Source organism: Siphateles boraxobius, unplaced genomic scaffold (genome assembly GCF_051911475.1).
Source record: "Siphateles boraxobius isolate OS27281-9 unplaced genomic scaffold, OSU_SipBor_1 211, whole genome shotgun sequence".
Lineage (NCBI taxonomy): Eukaryota > Metazoa > Chordata > Actinopteri > Cypriniformes > Leuciscidae > Siphateles > Siphateles boraxobius.
The window spans coordinates 175,692-196,213 of NW_027508824.1; the positions used below are offsets into that span (position 1 = coordinate 175,692).

General features: G+C 36.7%; 1 protein-coding gene across 1 annotated transcript in view; it reads right to left on the minus strand.

Moving 5' to 3' along the window:
• LOC143746152 (discoidin, CUB and LCCL domain-containing protein 1-like) overlaps positions 1-12,077 on the minus strand; it is a 41,705-nt gene extending 29,628 nt beyond the window's left edge. Inside the window, exons 1-3 of the mRNA XM_077237913.1 lie at positions 11,830-12,077; positions 4,186-4,404; positions 1,401-1,544 (exon numbers count right to left, since the gene is read on the minus strand). Coding sequence (XP_077094028.1) covers positions 1,401-1,544; positions 4,186-4,404; positions 11,830-11,905 — 439 coding nt within the window. The 5' untranslated portion in view covers positions 11,906-12,077. The remainder of the gene's footprint in view (positions 1-1,400; positions 1,545-4,185; positions 4,405-11,829) is intronic.
• Positions 12,078-20,522: the final 8,445 nt, after the last annotated feature.

Here is a 20,522-nt window from a genome sequence, read left to right on the forward strand (position 1 = left end):
TGATAGCGTAGTGTGATAGCGTAGTGTGATAGCGTAGTGTGTTAGCGAAGTGTGATAGCATAGTGTGTTAGCGTAGTGTGATAGCGTTGTGTGATAGCGTAGTGTGGTACCGTTGTGTGGTAGCGTAGTGTGGTAGCGTAGTGTGGTAGCGTAGTGTGGTAGCGTAGTGTGATAGCGTAGTGTGATAGCGTAGTGTGATAGCGTAGTGTGATAGCGTAGTGTGATAGCGTAGTGTGTTAGCGTAGTGTGTTAGCGTAGTGTAATAGCGTAGTGTGATAGCGTAGTGTGATAGCGTAGTGTGATAACGTAGTGTGATAGCGTAGGGTGTTAGCGTAGTGTGTTAGCGTAGTGTGATAGCATAGTGTGTTAGCGTAGTGTGATAGCGTTGTGTGATAGCGTAGTGTGGTACCGTTGTGTGGTAGCGTAGTGTGGTAGCGTAGTGTGGTAGCGTAGTGTGGTAGCGTAGTGTGGTAGCGTAGTGTGATAGCGTAGTGTGGTAGCGTAGTGTGATAGCGTAGTGTGATAGCGTAGTGTGATAGCGTAGTGTGATAGCGTAGTGTGTTAGCGTAGTGTGATAGCGTAGTGTGGTAGCGTAGTGTGTTAGCGTAGTGTGTTAGCGTAGTGTGTTAGCGTAGTGTGATAGCGTAGTGTGATACCGTAGTGTGATAGCGTAGTGTGGTAGCGTAGTGTGGTAACGTAGTGTGATAGCGTAGTGTGATAGCGTAGTGTGTTAGCGTAGTGTAATAGCGTAGTGCTACGTCACACGCAGGCTCACTATTGGCCGACGCTGGTCATGTGTGTGATGCGTGTGACGTACAACACAGAAGCGCTGCGCTGTTACACTAGTGAACTCACTCGAGCCCACAGAGAAGGAAATCAATAGTTGAAATAAAGTCGTTATTTTTGTTTGTTTTGAGCACAAAAAGTATTCTCGTCGCTTGATAAACGTAAGATTGAGCCACTGTAGTCACTTGGAATATTTTAACGATATCTTTAATAACTTTTCGGGGAACAAGTTTCAATCCCTTAGAAGCCTATGGAGGAGTGATCCAGCTCTCAGATTTAATCACAAATATCTTAATTCGTGTCCCGAAGATGAACGAAGGTCTTACGGAGTTGAACAACATGAGGGAGAGTAATTACTGACAGAGTTTTCATTTTTGGGTGAACTATCCCTTTAATATTGTTCAAACTTGTCTTTTAAAGAAACATCTGTAAAGGATCTGTAAGCATCCAGAGGATTGAAGGGGGCAAGCCACGGCATGGGTCCACCGCACTGTGGTTAACATGAGGGTCGGCCAAGAGACAAGAAGAATATTGGATTCCTGAGAGCTAAAGCTAAACATGTACAAAGTTGTGTTAAGAAGACACACACACGTTTCCTTTTAAATTAAAGATACCTTTGTGGTTTTCTGTGGAGTATGACAGCAGGAATCCTCTTCCAGAGATGTGCTGGCTGCTACGAAAGCGAACAGTGAGTTCGCTGGAGTCTGTGTGGATCTGCGTAGGCTTGGGCATCGGACCCCCGCAGTACTCCCAGAACACTAGGTGAAATGGAAGGAAATGTATTAATTAATAAAAAATTAGGAATTAGAATCATACTAAGGTATTAGCAGTGATGTACAAGTCAGACCAAAATTAACACCAGTCAACTTGTAAAAAATATTGTAAGAAGAGTAAAAAAAACAGCCAGTAAGCCGTTAACTTAAATTTTATATAAATAAATAAATAAATAAAAACTTGCACAAATTTAACCGTCAAATGTCAAAGTACATAAAAAAATAATAATTTAAAGCAAGAGTGAAAATAAATACCAATCAGGCACGGTTCTGAAGCTAACTCTCACTGTCTTCTCAATCAACAGTCTGATTGAGAAGGTGTAGACGTCATTTACGTGTTTTTTTGGAAAATTTACGACATGTCTGCTGACTGAAGGATGACACGTCCAACACAGATGAGTTTCTGATAAGCTCTGGTGTAAATCAAAACACTTTAATCTTTAAAACATTATGACCGAACGCACCAAAGGGTCAGCACACTATGAAGTGTTAATGACGCAAGTGTCAAACTCTGCGCCCAACACAAAGCTTTAGTCATCCCATGTCTCTCAACCGCTGTTTAAGAATCGCTCCGAGAGGAATTCCAGTCGTTCCACTTCAGGACGCTTTGATCAGTGACTGTGGCCGAGGCTCGACTCTGACACCATGACAGCGTGTGTGGTTAAAAGGGTTGGCAGGGGAGGAACCAGACGTAGTGTGGGAAGATTCATGTCCTCTAGGCTCTTCTTCTGGTGCTGTTAATTCTCTACACTGTTAATTAGCTCAATGGTTCTGGCTTCAATAAAAACACCCACTGCTCTAGTTTATCAGAACAACATTTCAGTGTAGATAGGAAAATAATGTCTCCAAACTTAATCTATGGGTGCACAAAAAGAAAGGCAATACATTTTTTCTGGGCAGGATAACCAAACAAGACCTCAGGTCGAGGGCTGAAAGATGATAGGCTAATAAAACAGAACAGCCCATTCACTTCGAGTGAAGCGCTACAACATCCTTTTCCCTCCCCATCTATAATTGACAAAACAGTAGGTGGTTAATTTCATTCACATAGTGGTACAGATGTAACCTAGGGTTATATATGGATTTTGGAGAGAACAGTTAGAGCATCACTGTTCTCTCTAAAATCCATATAACCCCAGGTTACATCTGTACCACTGCGTAAATGAAATTAACCACCTACTGACGAATTTCTCACTTCTACTAGGGTCTGCCAATGACTAGAAAGAAGCATAACGCCTATTGTAAATAACTTTTTTTAAAGCATTTTAAACTTTAAAGGAATTCAGAATGTTGGAACGGATTAAACAATTTAAACAAACAAACAAAAAAAGACTGGCGAATACAGGAAATGGAATTAATTCAAAAACTGCCAATCGTCTTTTTGTTTTGTTTATTTCTTTGTTTATCAAAGTTACCAAAATTGCATTCTGGAAATTTGTTTGCACAATTTAACCTCTGGGTTAACCCCTGGGAATTCAGAATGTTCGAATGGGTCAAACAAAAACAAACAAACAAACAAAAAAGACTGGAAAATACAGGAAATGGAATTAATTCAAAAACTGCCAATCATTTTTATTTATTTTTTATCAAAGGTGCCAAAATTCCATTCTGGAGCATTTTTGCACAATTTAACCCCTGAGTATAACCAATGGTCATATTTTAGCACCCGTTTATACATTTAAGTAATCTAATTCAGGAAAATGTTTCATAAATGACTGACATGAATTCTCTTGTTACCTTATTAATTGCAACGCATCTGTACTAGAAAAACTTGCAAAGCTATACATATCTTTTTGAATAGGAATAGTGCATAATAAGTACAGAATCTGTGCCATTTCCTGTTCAAAAAGAAATGCATCAGACTTCATCTGCAATTACACTAGCAAGCTCATTCGAAAAGAAAGATATTAGAAATGGGACATAACAAGTGACAATATCCCTAAGGAAATAATCTCTAAAACATCCTCTGACACACTGGCCTCTGTGGTTTCCTCTTGCTTTACAGTAAATTTATCAATGTGTGACTGGTGCCGACTCATGGTAATGCTCTGATTTAAAGTGCTTTACTCATGTTTACTCACAGTAATGTGATCTAGAGGAGTTTAAACTGACTCAAGAGCATATGATCAACTATATCACAATATGATTGCACAAGATGTTCACCTAGGCTTAAATTAGATTTCTAAATGTTTCCTACAGGATTCTGTTTCTGCCCAACACAGCAATATTGTCTTAACCAACGGGATCAGATTGGGGTAGGAACATCTGTTTATCCAACCAATAGAGGTTTGGAAAACCTGTTTGAAAATAAGCATTATGTTTGGTGCCAAACCTCACCTTTAAATTCAAACACAGCTGTCAAAAAGCAATTTACAAACAAAACTTAGACAACAGAAACAACTTAATCCATTATACTTTCAATTAATCAAACAAGGAAACCCTGATGCACTAAGACAAAAGATAAAGACATCAAAACACAAGAACCTGTGCCATCAGTCGCCACTGAGAATATCTGGTTTTCATATACTGTTTGACCCAGACACATGATCTAGTGACCACAAGATAATGGCTGAGAAAACATTATGTAAGCAGCATGTTCATCGCATAAATGATTTCAACAGCTTACCATTTTCCACCCCATATGATCCTTTTAGAACCTTTAAATAGTCTGACTCGCAGTACTTCTTCTCCATGTTCAGGTCTCCAAACTTGAGGATGATCGTGTGGCCGATGGGTACGCGGATCCGCCATTCACACCAGGAGTTGTTGGGGTAAGTTCCTGGGTAGTTCTTGGAGGACAGGACACCACTCTCTTGACCCAGGACATAATGACCACAGCCATCATCTGTAAAAAGTACTATTAGAATTTGTTGTAATGAAGCATTGTGAATTCAGACCCAGGAAGAACAAGACTAAAATTTTAATGTTTAGTACTTTTAAAGGGATAGTTCACCCCAAAAGGAAAATTAGCTCATGATTTACTCACCCTGAAGCCATCCTAGGTGTATATGACATTTTTCTTTCACACTAATACAATCAGAGTTATATTTAAAATGTCCTGGATTTTCCAAGCTAGATAATGAGAGTGAATGGCTGTTTGATTTTGGAAGTCCATCAAAGCGCATACATTCATGATTAAAGTGCTCGACTCGGATCTGCGAGAGTTAATAAAGGTCTTCTGAAGATCTGCGAGAGTTAATAAAGGTCTTCTGAAGATCTGCGAGAGTTAATAAAGGTCTTCTGAAGATCTGCGAGAGTTAATAAAGGTCTTCTGAAGATCTGCGAGAGTTAATAAAGGTCTTCTGAAGATCTGTGAGGGTTAATAAAGGTCTTCTGAAGATCTGCGAGGGTTATTAAAGGTCTTCTGAAGATCTGCGAGAGTTAATAAAGGTCTTCTGAAGATCTGCGAGAGTTAATAAAGGTCTTCTGAAGATCTGCGAGAGTTAATAAAGGTCTTCTGAAGATCTGCGAGAGTTAATAAAGGTCTTCTGAAGATCTGCGAGAGTTAATAAAGGTCTTCTGAAGATCTGCGAGGATTATTAAAGGTCTTCTGAAGATCTGCGAGGGTTATTAAAGGTCTTCTGAAGATCTGAGAGGGTTAATAAAGGTCTTCTGAAGATCTGCGAGGGTTAATGAAGGTCTTCTGAAGATCTGCGAGGGTTAATAAAGGTCTTCTGAAGATCTGCGAGAGTTAATAAAGGTCTTCTGAAGATCTGCGAGAGTTAATAAAGGTCTTCTGAAGATCTGCGAGGGTTATTAAAGGTCTTCTGAAGATCTGCGAGGGTTAATAAAGGTCTTCTGAAGATCTGCGAGAGTTAATAAAGGTCTTCTGAAGATCTGCGAGAGTTAATAAAGGTCTTCTGAAGATCTGCGAGAGTTAATAAAGGTCTTCTGAAGATCTGCGAGAGTTAATAAAGGTCTTCTGAAGATCTGCGAGGATTATTAAAGGTCTTCTGAAGATCTGCGAGGGTTATTAAAGGTCTTCTGAAGATCTGAGAGGGTTAATAAAGGTCTTCTGAAGATCTGCGAGGGTCAACAAAGGTCTTCTGAAGATCTGCGAGGGTTATTAAAGGTCTTCTGAAGATCTGCGAGGGTTATTAAAGGTCTTCTGAAGATCTGAGAGGGTTAATAAAGGTCTTCTGAAGATCTGCGAGGGTCAACAAAGGTCTTCTGAAGATCTGCGAGGGTTATTAAAGGTCTTCTGAAGATCTGCAAGGGTTAATAAAGGTCTTCTGAAGTGAACTTGACACACAACGTGAACGTAATGACGGCAATTTGACGGTTCAAACAAACAGGGCTGGGCAACCGCTTTCGTCATTACGTTGTACGTCAAGATCAAGGGTAAAGGCCATTGCAGAAATCCGCATCTTTTTTTTTTTTTTTAAATCGACCTCTCGTTATGTCAATCACGCTTGCACACTGTCTACGAAACATTCGTCTGTCATAAAAAAATCGGTGCAGGTTCGATTTTCTTTGTTTTTCGCATCCGTAGCAAGCTGTTTGAATGGTGTTTTGACAATTCAGAGCCACCAAATCACGAATACCAAAAAACGCATACGAAATTTTCGGACTCAGTGTGCAATGGCCTTTACTCTTTTGGCATAAGTTGATGTGTACGGCCGTCTGCCAGAAGCTAGTTATTTTAGTCGAAAAAAGTTTTAAATATGGATATTTTTCTTACACAAACCCATCGCTTCAGTTCAGAAGACCTTTATTAACCCCGCATATCCGTGTCGAGCACTTTAATCATGAATGTATGCGCTTTGATGGACTTCCAAAGTCAAACAGCCATTCACTCTCATTATCTAGCTTGGAAGAGCCAGGACCTTTTTTTAATGTAATTCCGATTGTATTAGTCTGAAAGAAGAATGTGATATACACCTACGATGGCTTCAAGAAGATAATTTTTTTTGTTCATTTTTGGGTGAACTATCCCTTTAAGTCTCTTTATGTTCAGCATTTTTGCAATTCAGTTTGGTACCAATAATGGCAAAAAAAATCACCTTACAAGTTTAAAAACTTATTCCCAAATTTTAAAAGACAATATTATATTGATACAAGCTTCAGACCCGCTCTCTCTTGAAGATCAAATAGCAATCCAACCTGTTATGTAATGGCAAGTAAGACTCCAAGTGCACATAAATGTCTGATTCTGTTCCAACAAAAGATTGCATGAACTCAACAAGCCAATGCATGTCAACCTAACATAAACCAAATAATATTATATCAGCAGGCAGAAAGTTTAATTAACTCATTGTTTCAACATGCACATAACCCCTTAGACAAGTCAAAGCACAAGAAGAAACCTCTACTACTATAAGTTTTCTAATTAGAAGAATAAGATGATACAGCACATTTAGAGAGGAAATACGAGCAATGGAAGATTGTTTCTGACACTTAATCAAAAAAGCCAAAGGTAATTTCGACTTTTTCATTTCACAATTCACATTTTTTTCCCTCACAACTGTGAATTTATACCTCACAATTCTGACTCTCACAATTGCTAGTTTATATCTTCATGTTTATATCCCATTTAGTTCCAAATCCAAACCCGTGACTTTATTTCTTCCATGTAAAACAAAATAAGAATTGTACTTTATGCTCTTGTCCATGCAATCAGTCCTCATGGAGACTAAAGTTTTCAAACTTAAAAACAACATTTTCTCAGAATTCACAGTTTACATCTCGCACTTCTGACTGAGTTTACATTTTTTAAAAAGTCTAAATTGTGAGATATATACTAAGAATTGCGAGAAAAACTAATTGTGAGATAAAAAGTCACAAAACCTTTTTTATTTTTTATTCCATGGCAAAGACATGCGTCCATAGATCATTGACAAAGGTGGTGTTAGAAAATGTCAGCTGCCGGACACAAGTCTTGTGGATGATCCCAGGGTGAAGAGCTCCCACGCTGGGGGGTTAGTGCATGTATATGCGCATTTGTGCATTTATTGTCAAGACTACTGTTCGCTGATATGTTATGGCTCCGTTATGTCAGTGTCTCCCATGGTAAAGGCACTCACACCTGTGATGGCACCACCAAATCTTCTTTCCTTCCAGACAGCTGAGTCTCCAGCAGCCACTCAGGAACTTGGCGCTGATGTATGCATATAACAAACTCAGAGACGCCAGAGTTTTGTGACATTGAAGGCATTCTTAAATGACACAAGGAATGAAACAGGACTAATGCTATAAATAGCACCAGTGTTTTTCTAAGGGAACATTCGCCCACACTAACCAAAAAATGCTTTCTTTGACCTCAGCTGGTACTACGTCAGTGCTAAATACTCGCGGACACACAGTGGCCTTTGTGGTGGCGTCTGAACTCCATCCAGATGTAGGGCTGGGTCGTGCAAAAAAAAAACATTTGATGGACGGAAACCTCAGGGCAGGTGTAGAGGAATGACATCATCATGGCCATGCAAACAAACTAAGCTACAACGACTACACATTAAAATAATATTTTGGGTTATTTATTAAGAACTTCAGTAAAGAAGTAGATGTCAAAAAATAATCTAAAAAGAAATAGCTCACTTTTGCATTCATTCCAATGGGGAAAAACATGGTGGAGCTTCTGAAAGCATGTTGAGGAACACCTGGCAATCGTCGGCCCCAGGGTGGAGTGAAACATTCACAACAGAGAGACTTCTGCATGTACAGACAATCCGACGGTCTCCTGACATGCACCAGCTATGGGCTCACACTAGTAGGATATTCAATTTAGTCTGTGATACACTCTTAAAAATAAAGGTTGTAAAAGGGTGATGCCATAGAAGAATTATTTTAGATTCCCCAAATTACACTTTAGTGAAAAAAAGTTCTTAAAATAACTACTAGTGTTAACGAAAATTTTAATAACATGATGAAACTTTTTCCACTCTAAAGAACCTTTTGTGCAATGGATTCCATGGATGTTAAATGTTCTTCATGTAACCATTAATGCCAATTAAAGAACCATTATGTTTAAGAGTGTACGGTCAAAAACACTTTGCTTAGCAAGAATACTGCCAAAAAGTAATAACTCTAAATACAACTATAATACAAAAATAAGGACTACATCAAGGGGAGCGATACCATGCAGTGTTGAACTGAAGTATTTCACCCTTGATTGAAACACACACACAAAAAGATTTGGTCATTATTTAGTCACAAGAATTGTACTTAATGCTCTTATCCATGCAATTAATCCTTGTGGAGACTAAAGTTTTCAAACAAAATTCAAAAGGTAACAAAAGTGAGTGAATGACTTACAGGGAACTTTTGGAAACTAAATCATTAAATGGATATTTCACACAAAACGGAAAATGATATCCTCATTTACTCACCTTCATGTCGTTCCAAACCCGCAAGGCTTTCGTTCATCTTCAGAACACAAATTAAGATCTTTTTGAAGAAATCTTTGAGCTTTCTGACTCTCCATTGACAGTCTACTAACTAGCACTTTGATGCTTCAAAAAGTTCATAAAGAGATCGTAAAACTAATCCATGTGAATTGTGTGGTTTAGTCATAATTTTCTGAAGAGACACGATCACTTTCACATCAGTTGCGGTAAATGGAAGCTCAAGCATGTTCGCTTGATGTGCGAGAACCAATGAAGTTTGTTCTTGTGTGTCAACTAGGGTGACCATCAAACAAACCAGATGTGGGACGATTAGAAGTTTGTGTGGGACATGTTAACAACACTAAAACATAATCTGAAACTGTTATATAATGCTAATCTAACTTAATAAAAACATTTGTATTCTGCCTTTCAGCTGAAAAAAATACTTTGTTCTTTAGTCCCTTCCAGAAAACAGCATTACATCACAATATACATAACATGTCTTTATTTTACATGACATTTAAACTCAACATCACTGAGCCCAAAGGCCGCCGCATCATGTAGATCACTATTTATGAAACATTTCTGACCAAGACCAACTAAAATCCAACTAAATAAATAATGAAAAAATAAAATATAAACCAACATGAATTTAGATCATTGACAGTCTTATATATTCAGAATATATTAAACCAAAAACGTTCTTTTTTTTTTTAGAAAGAATGTGATTTAAAACAAGCACAGCAGCACCAAGTTGATCAATTCTGTTAAATTTAAAATTTAATTTACCGAATTATCCATTTGTTTTCTGACAGAATCACACGGAACGAATCACCGCTCCACATTTTGATTGACAGCGTCACAACCCACTGGTGACCGTGTTTACTCCTGTGCTTTCAACCATTGGATAGGATTTTAAAAAACGGCCCAGAAAAAAGAAGTTTTTTCAAAAAAAAAAAATTTCGGTTCATTGTTTAGAGCAAAAGAAACAAATGGTAAAAAAATAAATAAAAGAATCATTTTTGAAAAATTATATTTTATTCATATGTTATGCTATGTCCTCTAAAGTGGACACCAGGACGCAGTTGTTTTACATGTAATTATATGTATAGGCAAAGAAAAAATGGGATTTATTTTTCAATCACCAATAAATGTTGGGGTTTCGGGATTTTTTTTAACCAAAATTTGTATAAAGATGATTCTCAACTGTTATGAAAGATATAATGGAATGAACTGATACACCATTTTACTTTATGCAAATGTGGGTAAAATGATCATATATTAATATTCCCATTCAATGCAATGTATCTATACACTGCATCTAATGTGCACATTGTGTTCTTGAAGCAACATTTAATGAAAAAATAAGTGTAATAAATTGAGTAATAATTAGCAACATTTGAATAACATTTCATAGGAATATTGATGCATAATTTATTTCCATATTGACTTGATGTGTCTCCCAAAATGCCTGATAAACATGATTTGAGTCCTACAGTGGCCGACATGTATGAAATCAATGCCCTGTTCTGTAACAGAAAGTAATTTTTATTTTATTTTTGAAACCCAATAATGTTTTCCTGAGATGTTGGTTTATGAAATACAATTTGAAAAGTAGTCAGATTTAAATTATAATCCCACTATATTATCATATTTCCATAAGAGTGCTACATTTGATCACTAAATTAATGTCAGACATTTTTAAAGAGCAAGGATAAGTTGTTTTCATGGTGAAACAAACATTTTGTATCTCTGAAAAGCCCTGAATGTGCTCTTCACAGGACACACCGTTGTGACATATGGTGTTCGAGAAATACACTAAAATATAATGTCCACTACACTGGACAAAACTCTATTTCTGGGTCCCAGGAGGATAAAAAGTGATCGAGTCTCTTCAGAAAATTTGGACTAAACTCCTCAATTCATATGGATTAGTTTTACAATCTCTTTATGAACTTTTTGAAGCATCAAAGTGGTAGTTGCATAGCTGTCTATGGAGGGACAGAAAGCTCTCAGATTTTAGTAAAAATATCTTTTTTTCATATCAAAATATTCATTTGTGTTCTGAAGATAAACGAAAGTCTTGGAAAGTACAATACACGAGTCATATAGATGTTTTTTGAATGTTTTCACATTCCTGACAACCTCAATTTCAACCCCTTTTATCAATTGTATGCAAAAGTGCAAACATTAACATTTCTCGATTTGTGTTCCACAGAAAAAGTAATAAAAGTTCTGGGAATAGACAATGAACTTTTTTTGACCAAACTGTTCCTTTTAATAACCAAATGTTTCTCCACTCCATCGTCTCTATAACGCAGGCAATGCACTGTATACTGAAATTAAAATGAGTCCTAAAGGAATATCCCAGCAGTAAAAGACCTCAGTAGTCTGTAGTACAGTACTAAAATCCGAGACAAAAGATACATGTTTTTGCACAATGCAGATCAGATGCTGCTTTGACCATCCAGAGACACTGAGACTAACACACACAGTCCCGCTGTGAGAGTGATTCGAGGGAAAGTTGTGCCAGCATGCATGTGCTATACAGTCAGCACATTTTATAATCAGCCAAATTAGACATCAAAAATCTTATCCGTCGTCCATGTCTAAAGTTTAAGGATATCAACTTTACCTTTAAATGGTGGTTTCTATGAGAAACACATGCAAGACGAAACTAATCATAAACACAATCCATTGGAATTTAATGTTTAGATCTCAGAATGAAACGCTCTGCGCTCAAGAATTAACCGGATCTGAAGCGCATGTAACAAAGTTTGAAACATTATAACTCCTCAGGAGCAACTGCAGGCTACGTTTACTTACGATGATATACTACACCATACATGCATGTTGCACGCAAACAACTCTAGATCCTCCAGTAATCTCTGACGCCTCAGCAAACACTCTTTTGTTTCCGATCATCTGCCGTGTTTTTGTTCACTTACCCGGTTTCTCTGCGAGCACGAGCGGGTGAATTGAATATAAGAGTATCAGTCCATGCAGTGCTGTGTGTCCAGACATCTCCACTCGAAACCGCAGGGAATGAGAGGAAAACGCGAAGGCGCATTGGAGAAGCTTCACGATAGCATGTTTACCAGGGGAAACTCGTGTACGTGTGTGTGTGTGTGTGTGTGTGTGTGTGTGTGGATCACCAAACGCCTTGAATGAACTCTTCTTCCGCGTTTCTCCCACAGGCGGCACCAAGCGGTAACTAGACCAGTCTGACGGGTCTGTCGTGTGTCCGGCTGTTAGTACGCGAGCCTACTAGTCGAGTACAGATACTGAGTATGGAATGGATACAAAGTGACACTGAATAGAAAGAGCATTTTTTCAACTTCGGCCAATTTTATATCTCAAGACTAGACTTTTATTAAACTATTAGATTCTTAAGTTTTTCTTTTTGTTATAATCTGTCACATTAAAAATTGCTTTGTTTATTTTTCATTTATTTGTGTATTTATTATCAACAAGTGATTAATCTTGAGAAATGCTAGCATTACAAAGTCATTTCTTTATTATTTTTAAGAGTTTTAAATATTATTTTATAATAATAAAACAATGATACATTATAAGAATATAAGAATAACATTTATATTTAATATATAATAATAATAATAATAAAAGTTATAGTTATTAAAAACTTAAAAATATATTTTTTTAAATATTAATTTTTTTTTAAATGCAGACCTATCATTTAATATCTTTGCTACTTTTTAAATGCTTTTCAAATCTAGATATTGTTTTACCCTTTTGCTAGCGTTCTAATCGTGAAATGTGACAATGATAAAATATTACATTTACACTGATCTAAACAAAGAGAGAAATATTACATTCAGCATTTATTGTGCGAACATTATCTATATTTTCCCCTCAATTTCTCACTCTATGTTGTCATTTCCACCACAAACCACTAATAAAGTTTTTCAAAAGTTAGTGTACTAAGAGGAGATGAGATATCTTGTGGAGAAAACAAAGAAAAAGCAAATTTCTTTGGTAAATATATTCTTTTTTATCGTACATCACCTCCCAAATTGTGAGTATTAAGGATACATAAAATCATAGCTATGACATTAGCCTTAGCAATATAAAATGGCCACCCATTTTATTAAAAATAAAATGACATTTGCACCAAAGAATTAATGGTATGGTTGAAGAAAAAATACCCACAGTGACAGTTCTCTTGTGATGATCATGAGTGTATATTTCTAGACATTGTTAGAGGACAAATAAACAAAGAGACACTGTTTTATGAAAGTTTCTAAACATTAATCTGAACAAAACTATGTTTTATGTTGCTGTAATGTCAGGCAGTGGCCGGAGGATTTGCAGTAACATATGGCCATTCTAGACTCCAGGAGAGCACAGGCCTGGCTTTAACTTCCTGAGCCATAAAGTTTTATTACTGTCATTATTAAAAACCCTGCAGACAGTCACCATGCAAAGACCATGTTAATGATAACGCAGTCAAAAGGCTCATTTTTGCATGTGCATCTGATAGGCTTATAGCATAGCAAATGTCACAAAAATCGATTGTTTATATATATATATATATATATATGTAGGCATATATAAACTTTTATATATGCGACTGCTAGTATGATAGCTGAAGCTATTGTGCTCTCTGCTGGAGAGATATGCAATAATCTACAGACCAGTACAACTGTTTGTTTTACTTTTTTATTTCCAGGTCCAAAACACTTTTTCAATCTAAAAAACAAAACAAACAAAAAAACATTAATTTTTATTCTCTATCACACCGTTACAATGCAGCAGTATTTTCTTTTCAGTACCAGTTTGTGTAGGTAACTATGTATATAGCCCATATAAGGGTCATCTTTTAATCAAAAATATAATGTTGTACATTTATTTCTATTGTTTGTGTTAGTAATGTTTTAGTAACAAAGAGTCACAGTCATCACATTTTTGAGAATGAGTTTTTCTTTAAAAAAAAAAGGTTTATTGGTTATGATGGAAATGAGAATCCTCTATCTTGCAATTCTGTAGCATTTCATAAAAAACATGTAAATCACCGAAATAAATCATAGTTTGATCTCTAAACTGACCAGAAATGTTATATAATGGATGTTTACTGAAACACTGAACACTATAATTTGCATACTGTATATGTTTTCCATCCAGTGAAAACTACTGTAAAACGCTAGATGGTGCTGTTGGTTATATTAATTTGACAACTAAGCAATCTTCTGAAATCATCTAATGGCTCAAGACAGGTTACTTAAGAGTATCATCGACAGTAAGTAAACAGTGCACTAGTGAGGGTTGACTGTCTGTTCTGTCGTAATAAAAATATACATAACTGTGCCAGATATGATGTATTATTATGGTTGTTGTTTTTAAGCCTACACAGAAGAATGCAATTTTTACTGATAGAAATACATACAAATTTCAAAATGATCTGCAATAAAATTTTGGCTCCTGTACTGCCATAAGCAGAAGTGCAGCTCATAACTGGATCATCTCAGACAGATGGTTTGAATGAAGACCTGAAATGCAATACACAGTCAGGCTGTACAACATTATGTCTCATTCACACTTGGGTTACTACACCTGTTTGAACTGCCCATATAATTGTTAACAGAGCAGATACATATAACTGTGAATGATTAAAAATGTTTGTTTTAAAAAGTTCTTGAAATGCATTAAAGTCTTTCTTTCTTGATTGAGTTTGGTTTAAAATTAGCTAAATGAAAATGTTTTAAAATATTTTATAAGAACAAAAATGTGGTTGATATTAGACGAATCAAACACTCAGAAAAACAGTGATTCATTTGGGATTATTTCTGCACAATGATCTGAACCTAAAAATTAAAAATAAAACAACAACAAATGAATCAATGAATTATAATATGATATAATAACATTCATAATAATAAATAATGTAATATTAATGCACTCATGAAACAGGTTCAAATAGTGATCTAGCTTGGAAAAAAACTGCATCTAGGGCCATCATCATCTGCTAATTAAAATAATAATGTCAACATATTTTAAGTTATAGAAAGCTCTTTTCTTTATCAATATTTCATTTTAAAAGTTTAAAATTAAATAATCTTGCTCCCTTTAATGATAACATAACTGATGATAACTGTTCCCCTGCTGCTCACACACAATACACACAATAACACCAAACTAGTTTATTTGTATACGCTCCTGCAGAGTTCAACTGACTTCTTACATTTCTTTCATTTCTGCAGAGAAATCGTTCAGGAGCCCGTGCTTGAGGATGACATCATCAACAAATGCTGTAGATTGAGATTTATTTATCAATGACACAAAATCATATCAGAAATACGGCCGCGAGTCTCTGAATCCACAGGTTAGTGTTTCACCTCAGCTCTCATGTACTGCTTCAAAGACGAAGCTTAAGTTTGCATGGGGTTTCTACTCATTGGCCTCACATTCCTCACATACGATTCTTTGAACACAACATTTACATTTAGTCATTTAGCAGACGCTTTTATCCGAAGCAACTTATAACTGAGGACTAAAGCAAGCGAGTCATCGTGAGGAGGCAAGAACAACGCAAGAGGTGCTCAAAATACAAAGTTCAGGCACTGCTCAGAGTAGCAAAAAACAGACAAGGGAGGATTTAAAGGAGAAGGAAAGTTTTATTTTTATTTTTATGTTATGTAGCCTACTCACGGAAGAGATGAGTTTTCAGTTTACCCCTGGTGTTAAGATGAATTTTGGTCGATCACACGTAGACAAGGGAGGCACATTCCCGTTTACACCTGGAGTGGTTCTTATTTCTTATTTGTGCATCCTCTCTTCCTCGCGTCTTAGCCCCGTGTGTCCTCGCTCATGACTCCTCTTCTTCACTCTTCGTTCCTCGCCTTCTCCTGGTGCAATTAAAGAATTGAGATCTCCTTCAAGATGGCTAACTTTGATCACAGGTCACAGGCTGGAGGACAGGATCGAGGAAGTTTCAATTTGAGTGTTGAGAAGCACCACTTGTGTTTTATGCTTCCCTAACTTGCTATCGGAATTAATACTTACGCTAAAAGTTAAACATGAAAAGTCCTCTCAAGTCGTATTTACCACTGGGAAGTTCAGGGATCATTTTGATACCCAAGTTCCCGATTTGGGCGGCCCATACACTTTAAATATGGCGATTGCTGAGGTGACTGCTATTCTTGATTAGTTTATTTCCGTAAAAACTACATCACCTTGTCTTTGGTTAAAGTAGTGCATATTTAGATATATGAATAATCATTTGAAGCGATCTGTCTGTTGTATTAGCCTACTCAGCGAAATTAGCCTGTATTTGACCGCAATTCCAGAATTGTCAGATTAGATGGTGCTGTGAATGTTAAAATGGTTGTCAATGAATGGGGATGTCAAATAAACCTGGTGTTCTACATGATTCCTGTTCTTTTCGACAACAAAGCACTTGAATGAGACAACCTCGTAATCACAACTTCAGACGTATAGGACATTTCCAATAACACGTGACAGCAGCATTAATCCGTCGCTTTTCTACTTTCAATCGCTTCTCTCCTGATTTCTTCGAGGTCTATGTGTGGGGAAATCTATGAGCTTTTTCAGATCTAATGGACGAAATAATTATATAAGCTTGCACAATTTACATATGAGCACGAAAGGAGACGATAGAAAAACATATGGAGAGCATCAGCTTTCGTTTCTGCTCTGACAGCCGCAAGAACACACACCTGTGAGTGTGTGTTAGAAATCAGGAATGGTGAGAGAACATTTAGCTTGGTACGTTTTTCATCTTCAAACCAACTTTAGGTCTTCAGCCAACAAAGTTTAAATCCCAGCCAGCGCACTTCCCGGTCAGTAGGCGACCTTTTGTGGCTGTTCGAACGCATTCGACCACATAAGCGTTTACACTGCGAAAGAAATGCGGTCGAATGCGTTTTTGACTTCCTTTGGAAGTGGTTGAAAGAAGACATGCTCCCCCCCCCGTTTACAACTGTAGACCTATTTTGAGTCGTCTTCTTGTGGTCGGATTGATGAAAATGCTTCCTTATAAAAGATGTAAACAGGGAATATTACTGGGATGGACGTCTTACTGTATAGATTTTAAATTGTGTAGGCTAGAATGCGTTTTAAAGTGACAATGAAAGAAAGAGTCTCATGTGGCAGCAAAAAATGCAAAACACAGAAGCAGAAAAGTAAAAAGTGAAGGAAAGTGAATGTGTTTATTTGCCACTGGAGTATTTGATGTGCATTTTTCCTTTAATTAAGAAGAGGATTGCTGGAATACCTGAGAGATTTCATCGCTAGATAACAAAGAAACAATGGTGTGCGACCTTGGTAGCCCCTTTTTACTTGAAGGATAGGCTATTGACTACACTTTTAAACCGATGCCGTATTGCGATTCAGTTTATAGGAGCGTGGAGTGATGTTAAGTGCTTGACGATGGGCCAAAAAACACTCCTCCTTTTTTGTAAAAGAGATATTTAGAAGAATGAGGCACATTTTACTGAAGAAAGGCAAGGTTAGATTTCCTTATTCAACTGAACCGCTTTTCAGCGCAAGCTTTTTTATGTTTATGTAGTGTCATTCCAGTAATTTGGAGATGGCAATTTTTATAAGTGTACCATCATTTTAGACAAAACGAGCCACGGTATAGGTTGAGAAATTGAAGTGACCTTGTATTTGACTTTCATGTTTTAGGATGAAATAAAATCCTTCATACCTCTTTAACCGTTTTCGTTTATTCACATTTTAAGCTTGCATAGACTATTTTCAATCCACATACTGTAGGGTAGGCCTACGCTTTCTCTAATGTGAATTGATTTAAAGGAACATCTAGTCACTTAATGAATACTGAACAAATGTACCAAGGCCCTTTGCAATGCAAAGCTTTAGCTTTTTTAATTTACTTGCATTGTGTTCATTTTCAAAAACGTATTTTAAGTCACTAGTCACTAGTAACGTTCATTTATATAGCGCTTTTAACAATATAGATTGTTTCAAAGCAGCTTTACAGTGATAATAGGAAATTAAAGTAACAGAGATTGTTTTGGCTTTACAGCAGCTCTAGAATAAAGTTATTGTACAGCTAAAGTTAGTTTTGATTGATTCACTTCCGTCGCAACGATCATTAGTTATTAATTTGCTAACTTGCTGATACGGCCTGGATCCGGCGGACTGCGGTAAACCTCGGGATAAACAGAGAGACTAATATTAGCGTAGACGCCATTCTTCTTATGATGTAACGAGTACATCAGGATTTATGGGAAGTGTTCCCGGTTCCGGCTGATCTAAACTATGCAGCCTAACATTGAATTATAGAAGTCTATAGAGTGTTATGTGTATGCTAAGCCAAAGAGATGTGTTTTTAGTCTAGATTTGAACTGACAGACTGTGTCTGCTTCCCGGACAATGTTAGGAAGATTGTTCCAGAGTTTTGGTGCTAAATAGGAAAAGGATCTACCGCCAGCAGTCGATTTATATATTCTAGGTATTATCAACTGGCCGGAGTTTTGAGATCGCAATAGACGTGAAGGACTATAATGCGTTAAGAGCTCGCTCAAGTACTGGGGAGCTAAACCATTTAATGCTTTGTAAGTAATCAGCAATATTTTGAAATTTAAACGATGTTTAATAGGGAGCCAATGCAGTGTTGACAGAACCGGGCTAATATGGTCGTACTTCCTGGTTCTGGTAAGAACTCTAGCGGCTGCGTTTTGAACTAGCTGTAGTTTGTTTATTAAGCGTGCAGGGCAACCACCCAGTAGAGCATTACAATAATCTAGCCTTGATATCATGAACGCATGAACTAGTTGTTACGCATTTGTCATTGAGAGCAAATGACATAATTTAGATATATTTTTAAGATGGAAAAATGTGGTTACAGACACTAGACACGTGACTTTCAAATGAAAAGCATTAATTAAAAAATAACATAAAGCAACAAGGCAAAGTCCTAAAAACCTAGCCTTATAGTTCCATTCCTGTTTTATTGAAAAAAATGTTCAATGAAGATAACAGATTCCTGACCAAACTGTTTCAAATCATAGGAGAGCGAGCATTTAGGGTTTCTTTACTCTATTAATTGTCTTTCAACGTTGCTGCTTCATAATGGACTTCGAGATGAGGTTTCAAAGACATCAGGAACACTTTTGGAAAAAGAATTTGAGGTGATGGAACTCGCTTTCATGCTCTCTAAAACCCATAGACTCCATTTTGTGAAACCAAGAACATGCTGTGGCGCTTTGTAAAAATCACTATACCTTCATCTGGTTCAAGGTTTTTGATGGATAATAGCTATTCTAGGCCAAAAAAGGCAATGTACATGTACGGATAAATCGTGTCTGAGCCGAAACTAGTCAGACACTTATTCCGACACTAGACTGAAAGGATGAATGTGAGGAGGAAGTCCAAGGTTATGTGCTTGCACTTCTGTTCTGACGTCTCTTAAGATCCTTGTAATTGTTATAAATCCTTAGGAAGCATTAGGAACAAAAACATACTTTGCCTCTTTTGACAAATCAATGAAATGGTTGTTTAAAGAAATTTGGTTTAATTTCAGCTGAGTGATAAATAAGTTCAAACTATAAATAGGTTGAAAAATACATTGATAAAAAGTGAATGTGTAGGTTATTTGTTGCTTTCAAGGTGCTTTGGGTAAAAACCATCAAAACATCATGAAGGTAAAGCCAAAGGTAATGTTCAATTACTGCAGTAAAACATCTGTGCACGTTTTCTTTTCAACTCTGATTCAAGCTGGATGGAATTTTTATTCGTTTTCTCAGTCGCTTTTGGTACATACGTTTCTCCAGATCGCAACTGAAATTCGTTTGTTATTATGTTTCAAGAATATTTGCTATACATTTCTATTAGACTTTTTTGTAAATGTGTCCTAAATTGATGGATTGCGCAGATGAAACTTGAATTTCACTAATGAAGGGGAATCTAAAGCATAAGATCAACCAATGATCAACCAGTTCTCTAAAATAGCTCAAAGATGCATCTCATGAAGCTTCATTTGGCAAGAATAGAAAAAGCTTCCCTGACTGATAAAAGTACCACTCAAAAAGAAGTCAATTAATCAAAAGTCAACATCATTTCATAGGTTTATTACAATCATATTATGCCAGATCGGGGCAACTAAGTTACAGCAACCTGTATGATAGTCTAGGAAACACCCACTTCCATCTAGACAATTTTTCACACACACTTCCCACCATACCCTCCTGATATCTTTCCTTCCATAGATATACCCCTAGAAATTTCAGCCATTCCTTTCCCCATTTAACTCCACCCAGGCGTACTGGAAGAGGCTTCTATTGCCAAATCCCTATAATAAACCCTTCACTTTTATTCCAGTTGACCTTTTCTTAAATGTTTTGGCTTTATTTTAACCCTTAAACTGTCAGCGTTGATTGCAGCAGAGATGAAACAGGATCTAATTGCAGCAGTCTTTATTTAGAAATAAACTCAAATCTGCACAAAACAGAATCTCAGGAACAGAACAACCAACTAAACACAATGTAGAACTGACAATGAACTGAAAAAAACAGCAAACAAGAGGGGCTTAAACTAAACACACCTGAACAGAGCTAAACCAATCAGTAACCATGGAGACAGACAGACAGGGGACGGAGGAAGACTGAACTAATTAACAACCAATCTAGAAACAAAGACA